General features: G+C 39.2%; 1 protein-coding gene across 1 annotated transcript in view; it reads left to right on the forward strand.

Moving 5' to 3' along the window:
- The window catches only part of cdk13 (cyclin-dependent kinase 13), a 79,797-nt gene that overhangs the window by 21,044 nt on the left and 33,122 nt on the right, over positions 1–25,631 (forward strand). Inside the window, exon 6 of the mRNA XM_042068001.1 lies at positions 17,631–17,820. Within this exon, the coding sequence (XP_041923935.1) occupies positions 17,631–17,820 (190 nt within the window). The remainder of the gene's footprint in view (positions 1–17,630; positions 17,821–25,631) is intronic.

A 25,631-nucleotide genomic window follows, 5' to 3' on the forward strand; every position in this document is an offset into this window, starting at 1 on the left:
CTGTCATTATCAATAGCATGACATGTCATGTTTACATTATAATGTCAATTCAATTCAATATCACTTACAGAGCGCCAAACCATTACACATGTCTCATGGCGCTTTACAGAGTGTTAAACAATCAGAAAAGGCCCATGACTAACAGGGGCGAGGAAAAACTCCCTAGAGTTTGGAGATGCATATAGAAAGAAACCTCGAGCAGATCCACGACTCAAGGGCCTGACCCATCTGCCTAGGGTCAGTACAGAACAGTAAGGAATGAATGTCTTGTCAGAGGACTTTATCTTGGCCAATTTTCAATTTTCACTCACAGAGTTTTAAGTTAAAACTACTTGTTTAACAGCAGGAAGGTTGCAAATTACAGTTTGCAGAAACATAATGTGTATCAAGGGGGGTGCCATGTTCAGGCATTAGGCCTATGTTTCATGAATGTTAATTGTAGATGTATTTGTGTGTATTTCTTTTATTTTCTTTGTGCATCCATCCTCTTTCTGTGTGACCTAAATAGGACAGGCCTATGTACTTTCTACATATCCACTTGCAATGACACATAATATTTCCATGGTAATCCCAGGTAACATTGATGTTAATTAGGGGTGTAAAGATTATCCAATACGTATCGGTATCCATTTTTAACGTGTACGATACGGCTACATCGATACGTGAAGCCCCGTATCGGAAAAAAACTGAAATGAACCGGTCGTTATATCGATTTACTTGTTATGAATCGGTGCACAACCTTTTCTGCTCGCTCAGAGGCTCAGACTCATTTATGTTCCATGCAGCGCGTTCATCCCACTTCCGGTTTTGAAACTATACGTGGCACGGAATTGTGGGTAATGCAGTTCGTTATTGGTTACATTCATTGCCCAAAGTTGTCAAATGACCTCATTACCCATACATCTATTGCAACTTAACCATGTGACAACTTGCACTCGGTCGGCTTTTGTTTTTCGAAATCCAGCGCGAAATTAATTTACAGCATTCCTAAACAGCAACGATAGTCTGTAGAGTAGCCTTACCTTTGATGAAGGGATTTCCTTAATGTTAAATAATAATTTGGCCCTTGCTGCTAAAACGATGCATAAATTATTAGCCAATGATTTTGTTCATATTCACTCAGACTTGTGGCATTTTATAGCCTAGAAATCTAGACGCACCCTAGCGGCGGCAAATTAATTTGCTCAGCCTGTATACATTTCAATGATATAGGATGGCCCGCCAGGCTAGGCATTTTAGGTTTCTGCATTAGGTCTACTGTTGGAACAAAATAAGCCCTAAGAGTTAATTGATTTGTAGGCCTATTTTATTCTTGTAGAGTAGGCTAGGCCTATATGAGAAAAGGCCAAGAGTGTCTTAAGCACTGTTTTATTTTATTTCGGTATTGTCTTACCTCAACAAGGCTACAGCTCAATGAAAACAATCAGATATAAAATCTGTAAAGTCTATAAAAATGTATTTTTATGTTGTATTTGGCTGCTGTGTTTGACTGAAATGTAGACTTTTTTTTTTTTATTTCAATACAGTATATGAAACAAACCTCAGTTTAGATAATCATATTCACACATTTTGTTGCCTAATTGACAACCATGATAATTGATAGAGATGCACCGATAGATCGGCTGGTGACCGGAATCGGCCGATTTTCACGTGATCGGCCATGACCGGCGACCGTCAGTCTGAGACATGCCGATTTTATGCCGGTCAAATACACTCGTGCGCCGCAATTGTAACAACACCCAGCTGAGTTTGCAAAGTTTGAAGAAGCTAGCAACCAGGCCAACACTCAGGGCTGGATGTAGGGCTACAAAGAAAGCGCTAATAGGCTAGTGAGTTTTTCTATGCAGCAAACGCTGTGCTTTACCATTGGCCTACTGCGTGGAATTTACTAAGCTGTCACTTCATTAGGCTACGTAAACATCACTCATCACCGCCCGTCACTGCCGCTAATTGCGTGCCCAAAGCTGAGCCACAAGCCTGCTGAACGGAGATAAACGACTGCGACATTAAAAAATAATCAAAGATGTCAACAAGCAGCGACATACAGTAGCCCTAGTAGTTCTACTCCACTGGAAAAAAAAATACTCTAACTATTTACTGCACGTAGACTAGGGCTATGTCTTAAAATACCCTAGTCTAGCAGATTGAGAAGTGGATGTCGTGAAAGTGAACAAACGATGGCCTATTAGAAAGGCAAACAAACGTTAAAGTTGCTTTTGACATAGTAGCCTACAATGAAGAAAACTGATGCTCTGAATACTGAATCAGTCGTCTCTGAAAGTTTCTATAGCCTAATTGATGCATTTAATCGGAATTTGGATTTAAATCTTTCACCGCAAAACAGACGTGCACTGTTTTCATATGGTGGAGCACCTAATCGCTATTAGCACTTCTCCCCTGTGTTTGCGTGATGGCCTAGGCTGCTACCACTTTTTCCTCGCCCTCCCATAAATTCATCAATGCATATGAAAATATGTTACATGGTAGTATGTTCAAATGTATCATGAAAATTGTTCTTAAATCTTTAGTTGGATATTGGATGTGAGAAGCATAAAATGGGTGTTCCATAACTTAACTTAATCCATAATTTGATACTGCATCTGAAGTTAGACTTGAAAAAGAATCTGTCTGCTCACCGGTTCCATTTTTTTTAACAGCCATTTCATCATTGATAAGTTGATTACACGTCTATATTAACATGTTCTATCAAAGAAAAGATAGAAAATAACTATTTGCGTGTGTGCTGTAAAATGGTTAGAAGAAATGAAATCGGAATCGGCTAAAATCGGTATAGGCAGGTCAAACTCTATGAAAAATCGGTATCGGCCCAGAAAATTGCAATCGGTGCATCTCTAATAATTGATGATATAAAATGAATGTGCACCTTGATAAAAAATCTTTCAGAATGCATTCCATTCTTGAACTGCATCGAATCGCATCGCATCGAAACGTACTGAATCGTTTTTTATAAACATGTATCTTTTCTTGTATCGAATCGTGCCCATGTATCTAGATGCGAATCGTATCGTCTTTTACATGAGAGATTCACACCCCTAATGTTAATATTAAAAGCTGGAATGTAAAGGCTCTTAACCATAATGTTAAAGGATAATTCCGGTGTGATTTTGACCTAAAGTGTGTTGAAACATGATACCAAGGGTGAACGTATGTCTCATAGCTCACCTCGGCTTGTCCCCTGCACTCAGAAATCGGGCGCTAGTTAGTCAATGCTACCAACAGTGTTTCGTTGCGGTGCCTCGGGCATCGGCCTAGCCATGCAAATAAATCACTGTTTTACACCATTTACGAGGCTCAAAGTAGCTCCATACTTATCATACCTGTTCGTTCGTACTTGTCGCTCAACTTATCGTGACTAAATTCAATATGGCGTCGAACGGTAAAATTCCTTAAGGTACTGTCTGTATAAATCGTCTTGTAAATAAACTACCAGTGCTTTTTCAAAGTTCTCCATGTCTCGTTTTAAATGTCAAGCTTAAGGCTTAATTTCTCCTTAGGTAAGGGGTTTATTTTAGGGTGTTGCACAGAATACCTTAAATTGTGTCTTTAGTTAAGCAAAATCTTTAAGGGATACTGCATTGAAAGGGATTTACCGTCAGGAAAATTCTATTGAGATTGTTCAACAGCTGTAACTAGCTGGCTGGCTAGTAGGTATTGTCGTTAGTTAGCAACCCACCGAACACAGTGAAGTTTAATGATCTTATCATTAATCTCACCTTAAGAATATTCGCTGAAATTATCCAGGTAGCAAGTAATGCATGTTATAGACATGAACTGAGCAATACTAGCTGGCTAGTTAGAAATGATACTTTCTGTCATCAGTGCACCAAAACGAACATTTTTGTTAATGTTTTGCCTAGCGAACCGAACCGAAGCTCATGGCAACAACAAGACATCCACATGAAGTTAACGTTAGCCTACCACTAACGTCATGTAAACCACACTAAGGATAACAAGGAATGTTTCTGATAGGCCTATTTGACAGAGTAAGCATATTAGCAGAGAGCTTTTATTTTAAATTGTATCATTTTCAAAAAAGTATAGACCCTTTCAACAATAAAAACGAAAACAATGCTTGAACGTTCTATTTGGGCCCCATCTACTTCCTCTGCCTTAAGATAACATGTGGAATGTTAAAAAGGAAGTCTTGTGGGGCCAACTATGATGCTGATAATGGAACTTTCTTGAAAGGGTCCATAATTATTGCAAGTTGCACTACTTTTTGTACTGGTTTTGAGATGTTTGTGAAATTTGCACGGTAAAGTATTTTGACTGCAATGGTCTTTGCATTCTGATTAGATTCTTCATTAGAATCATGAGTGGCTCTTTGTAAACAGCATAATTTTCTGGGGCCATGCAAAACTGCATTACCACTAGTGTGGAGTTATTCTACATCATGACAGTAAAATAGACCATCCTTAGTCAAAGTACTGCAGCAATTCCTCTCTCAACCTGTAGAAAATGCTGTGAACATCTGATTATGCATTGAAAAAAAATACCGTCATATACCGTGAAACCGTAAGAATTTTGAAAAATACAGTGATATACATTTTTGGTCATACCGCCCAGCACTAGCTAGGCCGATGCCCGAGGCACCGCAACGAAACACTGTTGGTAGCATTGGCTAACTAGCGCCAGATTTCTGAGTGCAGGGGACAAGCCGAGGTATGACACATACGTTCACACTCGGTATCATGTTTCAACACACTTTAGGTCAAGATCACACCGGAATTATCCTTTAAAAGGGAAAAAGTCCTTTCACAATTAAAACACCTGGAAGTTGGTTTAGCAATGTTACAGGAAACTCATCTGCGCAACAAGGATCAGGTCAGGATCCATAGAGATTGGGTTGGACAGATGTTTCATTCAAAATTTGACAGCAAAAGTAGAGGAGCAGCCATACTTATTAACAAAAATATTCAATGTAATGCCACAAATACCATATCGGACCCAAATGGTAGATATGTCATGGTTGTGGGGAAGCTATTTCAGCTCCCTGTTACTTATCCCCAATCTAGACAATCACCTCATATTATCAGGTGATTACAATCTAGTAATGGACCCAGTATTAGATCGCTCATCTCACTCTACATCAAAACTAACTAAATTAGCACAAACAGTGCAAGTATTCATAGATACACATAAACTGATGGGACCCATGGAAACTTCCATCTAAAAGGGAATATTCTTTCTTTTCCAGTGTACATACATCGGTGTACATAAGTCATCCCCCTGCTCTCCACCTCCGCCTTCATCTCCCCCCATCCCATCGTTACCTGTCTCCTGCTCTGTTTCTTTCACTTCTCCTCTTCGATCGCTTTAATTAGGGCTTTTGGACAGTGTCCCTGTTTTTAGTCAGTTTTCCATGTTTGCGTAGCCTTCTACCTAGCCTACTAACGCGCCAGATATTCTGGCTGCCCACAGGAAATCACGTGCATTGTGGGTAGCTTTATTTTTTTTATGAAAACAGCCTAGTATTTACAAATGTTTACAAATGATTCCCTTTAATTTCACATATCCATATCATTATAACCCGATTTGAAATTATTTATTATTTATGAATTAATTCGATAATTAATTAATCATTTTAACACCTTTCCGACATTGCCCTTTTCATGTCGCGTACCCCCTAGTGGCAGCTTGCATACCACAGTTTGGGAATCCCTGGCTTACACTATTCAAAAGTTAGACTTGCTAGAATATTTCCAGATGTCGATCCTTTATGTGACTGGTAGGGTTGCAAAGGTGTGGAAAAATTCCGGTAAATTTCTTACCATGGAAAAAACTTACCATGGAAAGTTAAGCTGGGGAATTTTGGAAATATTCCAAATTGGAAACTTTCATGGAATTAAAGGAAATTATGGGAATTAATGGGAATTTACTGGGAATTTTGGGTTATTCATACAAACTGTTTCATATACAAACATTAACATTTTGTTTCGTAATAAGCAATATGATTTGTATGTTCGTATTTTCGCTTAGATTGACATATGTGAAGGGTAGAAATTCGACTGAAATTGCATAAAATCAGGTCGTTTTAACCAGTATTAGACTGCAAGATGGGGTTTTGTCCACTACATTTAAGTTCCGTGTTATAGACTAACTTGCCATATTAAAAATGTCCAGTTTATTCCCATTAATTCCTGTTTATTCCTGTTAATTACCATATACTCCCGTTAATTCCCATGGAAAGTTTCCAACTTTGAAAGTTCCCGGAATTTTGCAACCCTAGTGATGGGTGCAAACAAGCCCCTGCATCCATCGGCCATATGTTGTGGTCTTGTTCAAAGCTTTCTGAGTTCTGGAACTCTTTTTTTTGACACAATATCCCAGACATATAATTACAATATCCAGCCTTCCCTTTCAATGGCCATCTTTGGTATTACATCATGCCAAGATGACTCCGATCAACCAGCTACCTGCAACGGTTCATTTTTTTCCCTCCTTGTTGGCTAGGCGTACCATTCTTTTTAAATGGAAAGATCCAATGCCTCCAACATACAGTCAATGGATCAGGGATATGATGAAAAATATAAAACTGGAGAAAATTAGATGCACCCTGAATGGCTCTATCAATACATTTCATAAAACATGGGATCCATTTACTCAATATGTAAGTATGTTACCTGGCCTAGAACTCTATGCGGTCATTGTCCATGTACTGTTGATCTGGCTTATTCATGTTGAAATATGGGATGCCCTTGATTTATTCTTTTTGTTTGGTTTTGTCTTGTGTTTTTAATTTAGTTGTTTTTTTTATTAGTATTTATTTATTTATTTATTTATTTATTTATTTTTATTATTATTATTTCCCTTATGTCTGTCTAATAGTGTGCCGTAAGAGATACATTATACAACTGTAAAAATGTAATCTGATATCTGTTTAAAATCACCATAAATAAAGTGGGGAAAAAAGTAGCCTAATATTCCTCTTTTCTTCCAAGGTAGTCTGGAGTTGTCGATAGCATTCTTTCATGCATGCTTGTTAACAAAGAATGCAAGCTAAAGGAGGCTACAAAATGAAAGTAACACTTGTGTATGGCCCTCACCAACGCAGTGAGATATTTCAAATACATATAATTATACACATATTTCATTAGGCTATGCTATGTTTTGTGGAAGTGAAAATGGGCTGTTTTAGTAGTAGCTTAGTAGTAGGCAGTATTTAGTCAGACAGGTTAAGGTCACCATGACCATCTCTTTGGATTTGCCACAGATTGATTCACAAATAAATAAAATGAAAACAATTTGCAAGATGGGCTACTTGATAGAAGCCTAGGCGAAATGCAAATATGACAAAGCATGATGCTATGAAAACGAAATATTGGAAAATAGAATTAACTGAAAATAAAGTAGGCACTAATATTCTTTAAAATCCTGTTTCCTGTACATGTTGTAAGTCATTCTTAGTCTTTGCAACTGGTGCGTTAGCATGTTTATTTGTAGGCTGTAGTACTTAAAGGGGTAGTTCAGGGTTTTGGACATAGCATTTGGACATTTTCAACAGGTTTCATCCAGTCCTTCTGGTTGCAGAGTTCGCTGGTGCTAGGCTAGCGCAAGTCAACGGTATGTGCTAACCTGCCTCTAAAAACAGGTTTACCCACTCCACAGTACACCCGAGGCAAATAAATTATAACGCCAGACTATCGATGTAAATGTCTGTGTTGATAGAATAGTGCAAAATAAAACTACCCTTGCATCGCATTGGAATAGTTATACTTTGTTCCTTGTAGTTGGTAGTAGGCATATGCAGCAGCAGACTGATATTACCTAGGCTACTACTAGGTGGCCCGATTGGATTTCACTGTTTACTTTTCAGCGCAGTACTACTAACCTTAGCATGTAAAATTCCTGAGAAACTAGTCCCTCAAAATGTAATTGGATCATTGAGATACAAGGATAGAATACAGGGTTCTTGCAGGTTTCAGTAAGTCAAATTTAAGACCTTTTTAAGACATTTTAAGACCATAAAGATTGAAATTTAAGACCTACACAACACAAAAAATATTCAAATCAAAGAAATTCTGAAAAAATCATTGAAAAGTCGTTGAAAAAGCATTAATTTAATTTACAGATAAATCAATCACAGTAGTAACCTTCCACACCCAACATCTACAACCCAATTGCTTTTGACATTGCTCACTTGTAGTATACTCAAGGAATATCCGTGTCACGTGCCAAATGCCCTAAACCTTAAGCCCAAAATGAAAATAATCTAAAACAAACTTGCCCTCAAATAGAATAGATTTCATCAAGGAAGTAAAAAATGAGACTGGAGTTGAAACTGGGTGTGAAAGTGTGTTTTGGGTGGACACTCTGCACTTGTGTGCATGTGTGTGTGTGTTTGCATGAGAGTGTGCGTGGGTGGGGTATGTGTATGAGCCTTGTTAAGGACGTCGTTAGGCTTACAGTATTTTGGGGGAGCTGAAACCACCTAAAGATGATCAAAAGCCCTCCTAAAAATATATAGTATTAATATGCGTCCAAATTCACTTCCATTATTCTCTGTTGAATTGCTCACGGAGTACTTCTCTCGCACAAGTCGCACAGACGTCACTTGAAAGAGCGAAACCGGAGTTTTCGAATGATGTTATAGCGGCTAGTGCTGATAAACAGTTTGCATTTTGCGGCTAGTTTATGTTTCTCTGCATGCTCTGGCTTGTGACTCCAGCGCCTTCACACCCAGAGTCCCTAATTGAATAGTTTTTTTGCAAAGTTTGCAGCGAGCCTCGTACCTGGAGCTGGGTAGGCTACCACTGGGTAACCAACAGCAGACATCGCTGTGATCCACCCAGTGTTGCCACAGTTACATTGAAAAAGTAATCTGTTAGGCCTAGTTACTTTTAAAATCAAGTAATCAGTAAAGTAACTAAGTTAGATTACAAGTTACTTTATTAGTTACTTTCAGCAGCTGCCGACAACCCCCCCCCCCCCCCCCCGCCTAAATATAAAAATGACAACCGGTTTTGCCAATATTCACTTTATTGGAAATGCATTTTAACAGTAATGCCAACAATGTATAGCAGACATCCCAACCTGAAAAAAAAGTAATTTTAGGGAGGTAGCCCTTTAGCCTACTTAGATACTGAAATTCATATGTTTGCTCAATAAGGAAGGCCTATAGAAATTGTGATGATAAAATATGCAGATTTTGGTAGTTTGGGCTTTTCATTTTCAACAAGAGAACAAACGGGAGAGCGCGGCGTTTGCGAAGAAAAGGCTTTTCATGTAGCCTTGGCAACTAGCCATCTAGTATAGGCCTGAATAAGGTAAGGGATAATGTATAGAACGCCGGTCATTACTGGGAAAATAAGTCCCGACAGGGCGAACCGGACCCCGACGCGCAGCGGAGGGGTCTTGTTCCGCCCTGAAGGGACTTATTTTCACAGTAATGACCGGCGTTCTATACATTATCCCGCTTATTATACGGCTACTTGCCAAAACGAAATAATAAACTCCCCACGATATGACTTTAGCCTACATAACCTAGCCTATTTGTTACCGTTCATCGTGGCATTTTCTGAGAAACAAATAGTTCGCAACACACGCTGCTGAACTTGAATCAAACATTCTTTAGAACACAGCTGATCAATCGTCTGCTTTCACGTTTGAATGAAGTTCCAGTCCTTGCGTAGTGATATGAAAGACATTAATCAGAAGCACAAAACCCGTTGCCATTGACAGCGGTCATTAAATGCTTTGCCGGTGATTTATGTAGATTTAACATAGGCCCGAACGTTGGGAAGGCCCATTCTGAATCATGGCTCTCTGAAGAGCCGTGTAATAATAGCAAATTAAATGACACTTGTTAAACTCACCTCAACAAGTCTTTTGCAGCCATGGGCAATGTTACAAACAGTGCAGTGTGCAAAAATATCATTATGTTTTACTCTTACTGTATGAGACAAGGGTACACTTTTGTGTAGTCTGATGTGAAATGGGTCAATGTTCCTTTTTGGGGGCCACTGACTCTGCCATGACGCTCCTGTTCCTAGATACACTGAACTGATTCATTTAGTTCGGGAGAAAAAAGATAAAAGCCTACCTATTCTGAAAATTGATTGGTTGATTTAGCAAAACGGGCCAGGATGCTCTCTGTCTTGGATACGCACCACCCCTCTCTCTCTCCCTCTCCGTCGTGTGCTCGCTAAACTCAGATGCACACGCGATTTGAATTCCCGGTCTGGCTTGCGCGCTCTTGTTCGTTCTAGATTCCAGGAGATTTGATCTGATTTGCGGGTGTCAGGAAGCCACTATCGGGAGACTCCCAGAACTTCGGGACACTTGGGATGTCTAGCTAGACAGCACTTTGTCACCAGCACAGAGTGTGCAACGTACCTTAATGTTATCATGTTTAGCGGACACAAACTCAAAATAATGTCTGTATAGCTAAAATGTGCATCCTCCCTCTATTGTTGTTTATGTTTGTGTTGCTGCGTGGTATTACACGTGAGTCATCATGCTGAAAACGTGAGCGTTAATCCCCGAGACAGTAAAAAATATATTCTTTGCTTTTTTCTTAAGGTAAATGACAAAAATAGTAGGCCTAACGCACAGGGACTTGGATAATTAACTTTAATCTGATTGCTAGAAAATAGAGCGTTACTGGCATCACTGGATCTAGCCATGTTACTGGCATCACTGGATCTAGCCATTTTCCATACGTAGCCGAACTTTTAACAAATTCTGAGGAGACGCAGACGTATTTTGCGGGCAGTTATTTCATTTATCACAGGATTTGTAGATTTATCACTGCGTAGGCTACATACCAACACCAATATCCCCCAGAAAGAACTACAACACACTGAACCAATGTTTTGAGGGCAGCATTCTGCTGGTTTTGTAACAAAGACGCTAGAGCTCTGCTTTGCAAGCTACGACTCAATACTTTTTTGCTACTTTGTAATAACTTTCTGCGGCCAGCGTTTTTTGGAAATGAACGATGGTAAAATATTTTTTAGACCTGGCTAAATTAATTTTAAGACCTCGGAATGTAAATCTGGGCGTGTTTAAGATGTTTTAAGGCCTTAAATTTAAAGTTCTGAATTTTAGGCTTTTTAAGACTTTTTAAGACCCCGCGGGAACCCTGAGAATAATTTTAGAAATACAACTATCAACACAGACATTTACATCGATAGGCTGGCGTTATAATTTATTTGCATCGGGTGTACTGTGGAGTGGGTAAGTCTTATTATATTCTTATGCTTATTCTACTAACTATACTACTAATCTACAGAAGATTTATCTTAAAATATTTGCAGGGTTTCCAGCAGCACTTTGCAGCTAAGGTGGCCGCCTTAGCAACACATGCCTGCCGCCTTAACTACGTCGTCAAAAAAAATAATGTATAGGTATATGAGTGATATCCGCCGTGTTACTCTAGGCCGATGTTTTCTCCTTTTCATTCCAAACCGTGACCAACGCCAGTCTCCCTTCTCTGCAGAACATATAGAAAATAATAATAAACGTGCCATGAATTGGAAGTTTTTTACAATCTTTAAATGCTGTAATTCCTCAAATTATGGCCGGGTTCTATTATTTACTTAGGCTGCGCAAAGCACAGGGCTTTATTTGGGGCAGGCCTTTATTTCTGCGTTTTATTGTGAGGCATCCGTTTTGTTTGCAGCGGCATACCGGCGGTAGGCTATCAAAAGCATACGATTTTTCGGTTTGGTTTGGGATTTATTTTACTTTTGCACTGTTTGATTATATTGCTAAATGTTGGGACTGATGGGCATTGAAATCTGGCGGGTATTTGATGGTTCACTATTAAGTTTCATGTACTTGAAAGAGTGTCGGGATTTCCACCCACAGGCAGTCGCTTTCAGTCATTGAATGTGCGCTGCTGTAATGTAAACTTTTTTGCGTACGGCCTAAATTGAGTTATTTTTTAATTATGCATGATTTACTTTTTTATTAAATTCGTAGACTGAAATGCCTCGCGGCAACTATTGTTTAAATGTAGTAGTAGCCCAAGCGACTGGTAGCTTGAGTGATGTGTTGAGACCCATTAGGACTTTTCATTGGCAACAGTAGGCTATTAAACCAACCAACAATATAAACTATTAAGAAGAGCTCTTTAATTTCATTGAGTTAAATCAAAACAATGTTTTTTAGTGCTCTTGAACTGATAGTCATAGGCTACTTTTTTACAATTTTTATTCCGGCCAGAATTTGAGGATTTACGGGTAGGCCTATATAATTGTGTGATGCGTATGATCAGTGGCATCTGGTGGTTGAATGTCATCACGCTATCTATCACCGTTCGCTAAACATTCTAATTCAAAACTGTGAATCTTACACAAAAGTATAAAATAATCTAAACTTCATTCACTCTCTGTGTATAGATCAAGACAGACTTACAGAACAGGCTGCAGGGCAACAGTCTGACAGCCTGCATGAAGGCATAAATGGTCTGCACTTGTTAAAGAATGCAATTATAAAAGGGCCCTTGAATTGTTATTTTTAAAACCAAGGAGGATGCCTGTAGCGATGTTGTCAGCTCGGTCATAAGCAGTGACTGTGATCACCTTTGCACATTTTGAAAATGTTGTTTTGCACTTCAGTGATGTATAGTTTGTATACTGTTTGTTAAAATTGCACACATTAATTCACTGTTCTTATTTGTAAATATTTGTATAGTGTTGTGTGTGTGTGTATATAGTTTGTATGGTGGAGTATTTAGTGTATCGCACAAACAATAACCCCCCCCTACACACACACACACTCACTCCCGCGCAAACCCCACCCTACCACCTTGCCTAACCAATTTTCTGCGGGAAACCCTGATTTGTGAATCCGGCCCTTAATTTCTGAATCGGTCAATGGACTCCGGTACCTAATTGAGGGATATGTACAAAATTCAAACCTAGATTTTTTAGATGACAAACTCAGATGGTAGTTGAGTGTTATTCCTTTATATTGATGTTAGCTATGCTAGATAGGCTTGCATGCATGGATAAAATGGAAGCCAGATTGCAGTGCTGTTAACAATTTGTTCTAGTCTGAAAAAGTTCTGTATAAACGTATTTGTGGGCAGCCGTGGCCTACTGGTTAGCACTTCGGACCTGTAACCGGAGGGTTGCCGGTTCGAACCCCAACCAGTAGGCACGGCTGAAGTGCCCTTGAGCGAGGCACCCAACCCCTCACTGCTGTTGATGCAGGCAGCTTACTGCGCCGGGATTAGTGTGTGCTTCACCTCACTGTGTATACCAGGGGTCTCAAACACCTGGCCCGCGGGCCAAATCCGGCCCAATTCCGGCCCGCGACGTATGTCAAAATAATAATGTAATCCGGATCATGAGACTTTTTAATTGCGACAAACAACGATACTGATTAAAATAGACGATAGTTCCAAGTACGGTGACATCTCATTTGTACTCTGCTCCACTATGTGCTAGACATCCAGAGCTTCATTCAAACCCAAAATCGCTGCGCAAAGTTTTCAGGAAATACTTGTATTAGCGAGAAACACAAAGACGTGCATTTAAATGACGCGGAAGCGATGCAGGCCATACTGTTGCATAAATTGAAGCAGAAATTAAGCAGAAATAGGCCTACACCAAATGTTGAAAAACGTTTACGTGTGATGAAGTCTTAGGTAGGCTATGTTACTCACCTATTTTAAATCTGAAGGAGAATATCCTTTTGGAGATTATGATCGATCGTCTATTGAATGGAGGTGCGTCTGCGTGTATACGACGGTGTCCACTAAGCATACCATGCTTATTTCGACCCTCTGCCCAAAATAGCTTGGAGGTTTCAGTGGTAATCGTGATGATGGTGTCCGTAATGGACGTGGTACAGACAGCAGGGCTAGTAGGAATAGGGCTCTAAACTACAAAGTCACCCGCAATATGATGCGAACTTCTGGGTACTCGGATTACCCGCGATAGGAACTGATTTGACCAGAATACTTTATTGTCGGCCTTGTGGTTTAGAAACCATATACATCTTAGGTGTTGGTATACATCGTAGATGTTTTCCTGTTAATTTGTTATGTGGGTAATATTAAAAAAGGAAAGTAAACCTGCTCAAATATGTTCATCCAGTATTTACTGAAAGGTGGATAATTTGAGGTGCTTGCCATCCAGTGGCAAATTAGATGGGTAAATTTACCCCCTTTATAAACTTTTGTTTTACTCAAAGATTTTTACATTTACAGTAGGACTTTATCTCTGACCACTTTCAAGCCATGGCCTTTTGAAATTTTGATATAAAAATCCAATGGTGTTGCTTTCTTAACCCTGACGCCTATAGTTTGCCAGGTTAAAAAAAGTTATGAGAGGAAAATATTTTTATTTGGTGTGAAACACACACATACCTGTTTTTATGCTTTTCATTTGTTTTATAATTTGTATTAATATTTATGTTATCATTATTTTATTTATTAGCTAAGGTTGCTAGCACAGGTGTCTAAAACTAGATAAAAACACTTGCACTTCTGTTTGCAGAAATAGCCGGCCCTCTAATCAGATGACGTTGGCAGAATTGGCCCCCAGCTCATTTGAGTTTGAGACCCCTGGTGTATACACTGTGTGCTGTGTGTGTTTCACTAATTCACGGATTGGGATAAATGCAGAGACCAAATTTCCCTCACAGGATCAAAAGAGTGTATATATATAGTTATACTATACTTATAATAATGACATTCTTATCAGCTGTTTTAATTTCTAGACAAATGTCTTAGAATCTTCGTATAACACTGCCTAAACATGTTTGAACAAGGGATAAATGAAGCCATCATAGTGAAATAGGCATGTCCAATTTAGGTTTAAGGCATGTCCAATCCACATTCGCTAATTTAACAGTGTGATTTTGTGATCAGACGCCAGGCGCATTGTTCTAAAGGGTTTTTCTTTTGTTTCTTAATCAGTCATGGCTGTGTTTTGGGCGTAACATCCTTTACACCAATGAGTGTGGCAAGCAGTGCAACATCAAAGAGCATGTCAGTTTTTTGACAGTTGATGCATCTTAAGAAATCTGCTTGCACCCGAGACTGTATGCCACTAAACCTTGCTTTAGTAAAAACCTGTGTGTGACTAGCAGAGTAACCTAATATATGCATGCATCTGCACTCGCCTATTATTATGACCACCGCTAGTGTAACATGTAGGAGTTGTTTTTTTTTCCCCCTGTCAATTTTTGCACATTTCCCTGAATACCGAAACACTGGGGCATATGAAACTTGGTTGGTACATAGCCCCACTAGACTAAAATGCAGTTTTTAACTACCCGAACCGTGGCACAAGATGACAAAATTGTTATGGTATGTTGGTCTCATGGGCCCGCATCAACCTAGCCCATAACGACTCATTTGTGATTTGCACGCCCCCCAGTGAAAAATTCAAATGCAGGAATATACTGCTTTAATCTTCAGTTGAGATGTTCTGAACTGCAAATTTCATGTGTATGATAACCCTGACAGCATCTGGGGGTATGCCAAGTTTTGTGGAATTCCATCCATGGGGGGGCCATACAATAAATTAATTTATGTGTAAGTATATATACTTTTTTGATCCCGTGAGGGGAAATTTGGTCTCTGCATTTAACCCAATCGGTGAATTATTGAAACACAAACAGCACACAGTGAACACACAGTGAGGTGAAGCACACACTAATCCCGGCGCAGTGAGCTGCCTGCTACAGTGGCGGCGCTCGGAGAGCAGTGAGGGGTTAGGTTCCTTGCTCAAGGGCACTTCAGCCGCGGCCCACTGGTCGGGGCTCGAACCGGCAACCCTCCGGTTACAAGTCCACGGCTGCCCAACAGTGTGTGTACATTTAGTGACCGTACTCCCATCGGCCTGTAGATGGTGGTGTTGAGCGAAGGGTTGCCGGTAGAGGATGATGTAAAAATGTATAAAGTATAAGTATATATACTCTTTTGATCCTGTGAGGGAAATTTGGTCTCTGCATTTAACCCAATCCGTGAATTAGTGAAACACACAGTGAACACACAGAACAAGGAGATGTATTGCAATGCATCCAGGAGCGGTGGTAGCATTGTGGTTAAGGAGCTAGGCTAACGTGTAGTAGCCAGAAAAGTTGTGGGTTCAATTCCCGGCTTCCACCGTTTTGCCCTTGTGCAAGGGACTTCCCCGAGTTGCTCCAGGGAGAATGTAACAGTGCCCTTGTAATATAATTGACATGTAAGTCGCTTTGGAAAAAGTATGGTAAATTAATGAATGTATATAAATGTATCCCACCGGTACTACACTGGTAAATAGTCCATCACATAGTTTCTAGCATGTACAACACACTGTATATGTTGCTCTGTACAACCATGAATTAATATAAAACTTTTGTGGTTTCTGTGGCTTAGACAAAGAGACAAGAAAATATGTTTAAAAGAAAAACACCAATATTCTAATCTACAGGGTGTTGCTTCAGGCTGTCAGATTGTTTGTTGATATATTCAGGTTCATATTGACATATTCTTCAGTTCTTCATGGAAAATCTTTTAGAACATTTTGGGGGAATATGCAATATTCCTAGTATTAAATTGTTCAACTTCTTATTAGGGCTGTAACGATACACAAACCTCACGATTCGGTTTGTATCACGATTTTTGACCCATGGTTCGATACAAACCTCGATTTTTCTGTTTTTGGAGGGGGGGGGGTGTAGTTGCAATATAATAATATATCTGTATTATTTTATATCCTGATATAAAAGAGAGAATACTGAATGTCTGATATTTATGACAGCACATTTATGCAGATTAGCCTATAGCCTAGGCCTACTATTTCCATTACAACTCTACCTCTTTAATTTAGCTGTCTGATTGTAAACAAAGTAGCATAGTTGGCTAGCTTCATAGTCTACTGATTGGACTGTTCAGTTTCCCCATGTGTGTTTAAGTTTCAAGGTAATACTTGTTCTCCTTGGGACAGGCCCTTTTGGGAAACATTGGTATTGAGATGATCAGTCAACTTGAATGCAAGAATTTTAAACAAATATGTGCAGCATTTTTGTTTGTGAATGTTTTATTTGGATTGTGTTGATCGAGTCGAGTCGTGCGTGTCCATTGAGCGGGAGAGGGAGGGAGGGAGAGCTAGAGAGAGCGGGGCATGGAGAGGGGGTTTACTTCTATACTGTTTGGTAAAGTTGAACACACAGTCTGCAATGAAAGCAACGAGAGGTATGAAATTATGATTTATTTATTTATTTTTGGACAACGTAGGCTACCTGTAAGGAAAGCGGGAGATATTTATTGCTTATGCGGCCGCGTAAGCTGCAAAGCACTGCGTGAAACACTATAAAGGGTGTTTCGCGGTTCTGCCTTTTGACACCGCGACACAGGTTTGTGGATATGAGTGTCGCTATTTCTGTTTCGAATCGCATATTGTTACAGCCCTACTTATGTGTTCCCTATACATCTGTTTTTTGTTTATCCAAAATTGTTTACCATGCATTCTTGATTCTGGTAACTTGGTTGTGATGAAATTTTGTATTTATGCGATAGTAAGTATATATACCAAAATGATTGGTGGCTATCTCTAAAGTAAACAGGTTTTCTCCTTACTGAGTAAAAATGTGTTTTTTTTTTTTTTTTTTTTTTTTTATTTTTTATTTTTTTTGTTTGTTATTGTTAATCCTGAGATCTTTTACAGGGGCATTTTATTTAGTGTTTGAATACATGGACCATGACCTTATGGGGCTTCTGGAATCTGGCTTGGTACACTTCAATGAAAGTCATATCAAATCCTTCATGAGGCAACTTCTTGAAGGCCTTGACTACTGCCATAAGAAGAACTTTTTGCACCGTGATATTAAGTGCTCAAATATCCTTCTCAATAACAAGTGAGTAACATGTGCTCTGTTAACCATTTACAGGTGCATCTAAAAAATACAATATTGTGGAAAAGTTCATTATTTTCCATAATTCAGTTCAAAAAGTGAAACCTTCACATATTCTAGATTCACTACAAATAAAGTGAACTATTTCAAGCTGTTTTTGTTTTAATCCTGATTGCGGTTCAGAGCTTGTGGAAATCAATACTCTAGTATCTCAAAATATTAGAATAGACTTTGTAATGTGGAAGTTTAACTTTTTGAAATAAAAAGTCAAATGAATATTCTATTTTTTTTGACATCCACCTGTAGGCTATGTGCCAAACACATTTCTGTGCTCAATTTGTATCTCAATTTGCCTTTTTATCAAGTATTTTCATTACTTAGTAATTTAACCAAACCATTGTTCCAACACTGTCTGTGACTTACTATATCAGAATAACCTACTAGACCCTAAGCTGCCTGGCTTCAAGAGTGGTCATTCTACCGAAACTGTTCTTCTGTCTCCAGTGGTGGAATGTAACGAAGTACAAATACTTCGTCACTGTACTTAAGTAAATTTTCCACGTATTTGTACTTTACTTAAGTAAAATTTATAGTGCATACTTTTGACTTTTACTTCGTTACATTTTACAGCAATTATCTGTACTTTTACTCCGCTACATTTCTACAACACCATCGTTCCTTTTTACGATTACATTTTATGATCAGTTTTTTTTTTCTCTCTGACACACGTTTGTTTTACCGGGGGGTTGCTACCAAATATTCTGGAGCGCTACGTGCATTCTTAGAAACAAGCTTCTAGTCTAGACCAGGCAAAGCGTGAGCTTGTAGCCATCTGCATTCAGTAGGCTATATTCACCCATGGCTACACTGTACATGCAACTGTGTTCTGTGCCTTTCTCTGTCTGTTATCTGCAGCGTTAGGGCCTCCTCTCCGATGAGATTGCTATCCGCGGATCAGCGAAGTTAGGCTATGCCCATGCTTCTGTCACACGTCTGATCATTTGCGGCACAAATGAATGGTAGACTATTAATGAACCGGTGGCCGGAAAAAACGTAACATTTTCCAGATTAGGAAATATTCCTTAATTGTGTGTGATTAAATAAAGATGCATAGCCTACAATTGGGGGGTAGTAACGTGAGCGCTCATTCAATGTCTATGCGTCTGCGCAAGTGAAACTGAACTTAATCATAAAGACACCTGGCATTACGATCCACCCGACGTTTCCCTTGTCTACCCCGTTAAACTTCAGGCTCTCGTGTTTTGCTGAATGATATTACTCAGCAGATCACCTTAGTAGATAACCAGAATTACAGTCTCTAGAATTGTAGGTCAGAATGTAAACTGGGCCACAGATGGTAAGCACAATTGCATTAACTTAAAACTATCTAGTCGAGTATAACCTAAAACTAGCTTAATTAAAATGCCACAGCCCATACTGATTTTTCCTTTTAGAATATAGATATTAAGAGAATAAATCATTATGCAAATACTTTACTTTTAATACTTAAAGTACATTTAAAAGCAGGTACTTTTTACTTTTACTTAAGTAGGGTTGTCATTGTGGTACTTTTACTTTTACTAAAGTAAATATTTCTCTGTGTATTTGTACTTTTACTTAAGTACTGAGGTTCAGTACTTCCTCCACCACTGTCTGTCTCTGAAGCATTGAGAGTAGCTAAGTCCTCTTCTCAGTCATCAATATTAATTCTACTTGACTTATCTGCAGCCTTTGATACTGTAAACCATGACATTTTCTTTTTTACATTATCTGAACTGGAAAAGCTCTTAACTGGTATGAATCCTACCTTAAAGGACATTAATTTAACATGTCTTGGCAGGGACGGGTATCAAAGTTTCATGACCACCACTGTGTGCCTCAGGGATCAGTATTAGGTCCCTTTCTTTTCTCTATTTACACCACCTTGGGCGAGATCATTCGCTCCCATGAATTTGCCTGTTACTGCTATGTGGATGATACTCAACTATACCTGTCTTTCCCACCTGAGGACTACTGTTTCTCATCAGATTTCCAGACCTGCCAACCTGTAGGCATTTTGCATAGCAACCACACATTTTCAAATCAAAGTATGCGGGTACGATTTTTTACTTAAAACTACGCAAAAACAAGTAGACATCCAACCTCTCCGAAAAGCTCACTGGAGCATGTGAATTAGAATCTTCCGCAAATCTATTTCATGTGAGAGTGAGATACAGTACAGAGAGAAAGTGACAAGTGAGAATGACAGGCAAAGGCCCCTCGTTATGCTATATTTTCTTCAGCCAACGGTGGGTTACGGCAAAGACGATGAGGTGAGCTTAACAAGTGTTCACTTGCAAATTCATGTTCCCCCAGATGCCATTTTGCGAAACTAAAAAATCTCAACTGAGTGCGATTGTGAATTCACCTAGGCCTAATAGTTTGATGTTGTCTTGGAAAGTTTTTACGTGTTCATCAGTTGTTTCAGTTAGCATTATATTTTCCATGGTGATTCACTGATGGTTAACGTTTTCATAACTAAAAGGCGCTCAGGGAGCGCAAACCTTTCCAAGGCCAAATGCAGCCATTAACACCGAGTCTGAAAGTGGACCTAGGCTAAATATTTTGAGCTTCTCATTGATGAGTGTTCAATTTGTTTTATCTTTGGGGCATATAGATCATTGTTGTTCTGGTTTATTAGCACGAAAACAAGCGAGAACAAATAATAGGCTTCCAGGCGGCGCACCTATCGCTTTAGTTGTAATCATTGCAGCCTCACAGATGGCAGAAAGACACCGCCATCTGAAAGAAACTGAGAATTGAAATTCTTTAAATGAAATCAGTCATTTGCATTAGAAAGCAAAACATGTAAGCTATTGTGAGTTAAGGGATAGACTGCTCATTGACAACAACATATGTCCATAAGTCTCTATCTACTGTAGCCAAAATTCAGTTGAATTAAATATGTTGGCATAACATAAGGGATAGATAGATAGAATAGGGAACATATTCTGCATTACAAAGACTTAATTATGAGTTATTTGTACACTATTAGCACTTGTGGTTTAGTGTCTAGTTCCATTTGAAAAGAGCATCTTTGATAAGTATTATTAGGAGTGAATAACTGTTATTGTGGTACTACCACCTTACAAGCCCCATACTAAGCCATGCATATTTAGGTCATAATTCATATGCAACAACTTATATATGAATAAGGGGTAATTAGGAGCTTACATGGGGGAAATTCTTAATTAAGGGTCTAGTAAAGGTAGAATAAGGTCTTGCAGAATAAGGTATTAATTAGTGACTTATAATACATGTTAGTAGGCAGCTAATTAATGGTGAATATGTGTGTCTTTAATATAAAGTGTTACCAAAATTACATAGATATCCAACATTAAAGCAACACCAAAGAACTTTTCCTCTGTCGCATGCACGCAATTTGTTTATCCAGCAACGGCTTTGCAAATAACTATGTCCATAGACAAGGTAGAATATGTTGCATGATTTTATGAAATTATAAAGTTCTCATTCCATTGAACTACAGATCCGCTACCCGATCTGGCAAACTTACATAGTGCGATTATAGCCGATAGAGGGCCGCGAAGCGAATGCAGAAGTGCCGTTCACCCTGTTGCGAGTTGATGAAAACAATATTTTAAGTTACAAAAAACTCTTTGGTGTTGCTTTAAGGATGGGTCGCTTTCCAAAATGCATCTTGTGTGCATGGCTATGTCTGTTGGCTGCATTCATAAAGGGCGACATGAGCAGTTTTTTTTTTCTCGAGGTGCTACTCAAAAAACATTCTTCAAGGTTGGGAAGTCTGGATTTCTGCATGCCTTAAGGATATTTCAGACTGGATGAAAGATCAGCACCTTCAGCTTAATCTCTCCAAAATTGATCTTTTGGTGTTTTCAGCCAAAAAGCTGTTTCCCAACAGATTAATATTCAGCTTGACTCATCTTCACTGACCCCAACTAAATTGGCACGTAACTGAGGCGTCATAATTGAGTGAGGTCTAAATTGCAAAATCATGTCTGTTTGTCCTTTAAAACATTAGGAATATCAAACCTTATCTGACACAATATTCCACACAACATCTTGTACAAGCCATGGTTATCTCCCAACTGGACTATTGTAATTCACTGTTCGCTGGCCTGCCTGCTTGTGTAATGAGACTGTCACAATTGATTCAGAATGCTGCAGCACACCTGGGGCCTCATGTCATGTACAAAAACTTGCGTGGGATTTTTCTCGATTAAAACATTGTGTACATGAAAATCTGGAAAGTAGCGCACGCACAAAAAAATTCAGATGTATGAAACGGTGTGTACGCAGCAAACTTTTTTCTTTGTACATCCCAATTAACTTGAAAGTAAGCGCACATGCACAAGCATTACACTCCACCCTCTCTCCTCAATCACAATCATTTTAATATGCTAACTAAAAGGCCACTCGAGAGCGCAGACCTGCCACGAAGCCAAAATGGCCTATCCCGCAATATTGATACAAATGAAAACTCATTTGTGGGTGGTCCGTGTATGATTCGTTCATTTGATATTCCATTTAGAATCAAAAATAAAAAAAATGACTTTATGAAATGATTTCAATATTTGTTTATGAATGTGATACAAACAAACAAATCAAGCTTTGTTTTTCAGATATTTGATTTCATGGTCTGAAATGGCCCATTTATCTAGAATCATAGGCCTACTTGTTGTGTTTCAATAACTACAGTAAATGTTATTGAAAATGAAATTTTTCAGTGTTTCCTCTAGATTTTTTTTAGCAGTGGGGGCAGGCCAGTCTCAGGACCCCCCCCCCCCCCCCCCAAAAAGAAAAAAAAAGAATATCTTTCTTAACCTCTATTTACACACAACACCATATTATACTAAGGCTTTAAGGAGCTTTAACCTATAGCTTAATTTGGACCTATAGCCTAATAATAATGACACGGGGGTCCGGGGGTGTTTCCCCCGGGATTTTTTTTATTTTTTTTTTTTATTTGATTGAATCACACTTTTTTTAATGTGATTTGAGAGGGACAGGCCCATCTTCTGTCTGACGCACGTCACGTTACCCCATGCAATGCTTGACTAAATGAAAAACATGGATATCATCATAGTTGTCGTTGACAATGAAAACGTTTAGCCTAGACTACTTTAGAAAATTAAGTTTTGTGCCAACTTATTGTAGAAACACAACCACGGCCTTTATTTGGTGAACGGAGGTGCAAATCAGCTCCTTTACTTTCTTTGGTTATTATATAGTCTACGATTCACTTTAACCACAAGTGCATACAAAACGTTTTCCACCAAGTGTGCCGTCGCCACATTTACAAAATTGCTATAATGCAATTTACCTTCGTTATCTACCAGTGATACTTTTTGCTTCGAATCGCAATTGAGTGCGCATTTAATGTAACATGCAACATGATTTCCAAGAGGCCTATAGACAGGCTCATTTCTGACTTCACTAGACTATTAATGCATTTATTTATGTTGTAAGATGTGAAGAAATTAATGACATCGGCAATAGCCTACGCACAAATTCATCATTCACTAAATGGACACAGAGAGACCTCCACTTTACAAGTTTTTCTTTCGCTATCGTAAAAAAATAGCCAGGCTACTATATAGAAATACTAATTCCCTTTGAGTCGGATCTGCTCCACCTTTCCACCAAGTTTTGCGGGAATTGCGTGGTTTTTGCGACGTTGACAGACCTCACGCACCGCAGTAGCCTATGGTGCCGTAAATGGAAGCTCTTGAAAGCGCATGCCACTAACGTAGTTCATAAAAACAATATTTATGGAATTAAAATACAGATACCTCTGATTAGTATGGCTGACTATTGTTTAACTGCTATGAACTGCTGTGAGCACCAGCCAGCGGAGGGAAATTATAGCCTACCATTAACCCAGACAATATTGTGTGCCTGCCCTAATTCTCAAGTAGTGGACTACAAAATGAAGAGGAAACACTGCGGAAGAAAGTTAATGTTTTTACAATAAACTAGGCTGTATCAACAATATGTGAAGTGAAACTGGATGGATTGCAATGTGAGCGGCGGCCACCGGGGCAGGATATGTCGGCAGGATCATTTAAAAGGCAACCAGTCTGCGACTATACATTGTGCGTCTGCGCTAATTCTGATACAGTGGCGTCATTCATTTTACCGTGGCGGGCCTGCGCTCCTAAATCAACGTAGAGGAAACACTGATTTTTAATAGCCCACATTTCACAATATCCTGTGCAAATAAAGGCCTAGACTTGTGATCAACTAGGCCTAATGTTGTTGCGCTGCATTGCCTTGAAGTGTCGCCAACTGACGATACACATTGGAAATGTGCGTACGCCACACATAAAGTTCCCAGGAGGAACGCACATTGTCACGCTCATCTACTCTTGATACATCCGAGCGTGAAAGATGGCGTACGCAACATTTTTGTGCGTACGCAAGCTTTGTACAAGAGGCCCCCTGATTTTCAATCAGCCAAAGAGGACACGTGTCTTGGCTGGACAAGTCCTCTCTTAGTTATTCTTCATTGGCTTTCTATAGTGACCAGAATTACATTTAAATCCCTCACTTTGGCCCATAGGACACCCCAATCGCCCACTGCAGTCTTCTGATGAGGATTTGTTGTGTCGAACAGCCATGAACGCAAGGTTAAATTCAAGATTCCTCTTCTCAGTGGTTCCTGGAATGAGTTGCCCAGTCCTCTGAGTTCCTGCAATAGTTTGGGGTCTTTCAAGAGGGGTCTAAAGCGAATCTGTTCAGCTTACACTTAATTAATCAGAGGTTCTCGAAATCTTGTTATGCGGTTTCTAAGCTATAACATTTTTTTGTCACATACAGCAAACATCTCCTCGTGATCCACTAACTGCCTGTCCCCTGAATGCGCTGTAAATAAACGCGGTCCCTGTGGACAGCCCAGGCTCCTGGAGCATGAAACATAACAAACTGTGTTCCAGCCAATCATCGCTGAGATGCACGTTCATGACCGTTTCAGTTGCACGGGAGGTAGGGGGAGGGAAAGACAAGCTAGCTCTCTGTTTTGTTTGATAATACTTAAAACATTTTAATGTTATTATTGCCATTTTCAGTAACACTTTTTTACAGGGTCCTTGTTCCAGTGTATCTACGTAATGAAGTACATTGTTATGGTTATGGTATTTAGCAGATGCTTTTGTCCAAAGTGACGCATAACAACAATACAAAGTTACATTAACAGTAAAGCAGGGAGCAGATCTAGTCAGTGTCCTATAGGCCAAAGTGAGAGATTTAAATTTAATTCCACTATAGGGAGCTAGTGGAGAAAACTAGGAGAGACGTTACATGTGTAACTCTGGCTGATTGAAGACCAGGCGTGCTGCAGCATTCTGAATCAGTTGTAACTTTCTTACTAAACATTACAATACAATAGCAACAATAATAACACATTGAATTACAATAGTCCAGCTTGGAGATAACTTCTTGTCTAGGCCATGGTTATGTGGAATCTTGTGTCAGATAAGGTCCACATACAGGCCCAGGTCATTTTCAGGTCTTCTTTGTGCTGTAAAGGATAAACCGACATGATTTTGCAATTCAGGCTACAGTACATGCTCAGAGAAGTTAAGTCGGTCATCAATTACGACGCCCAGGTTATGTAACGATCCAGTTGGGGTTAGTGAAGATGAGTCAAGCTGGATGTTAATCTGTTGAGGAACAGCTGTTTTAGCTGGAAACTCCAAAAGCTCATTTTTTGAGAACCTTTTGAGAGTCCCAAACTTCACCCCATAGCTTTTTTTCCTTCCCAAAAGATTGATGACACTTTGGCAAAGTATTGTAAC

Source organism: Alosa sapidissima, chromosome 17 (genome assembly GCF_018492685.1).
Source record: "Alosa sapidissima isolate fAloSap1 chromosome 17, fAloSap1.pri, whole genome shotgun sequence".
NCBI classification, from domain to species: domain Eukaryota; kingdom Metazoa; phylum Chordata; class Actinopteri; order Clupeiformes; family Clupeidae; genus Alosa; species Alosa sapidissima.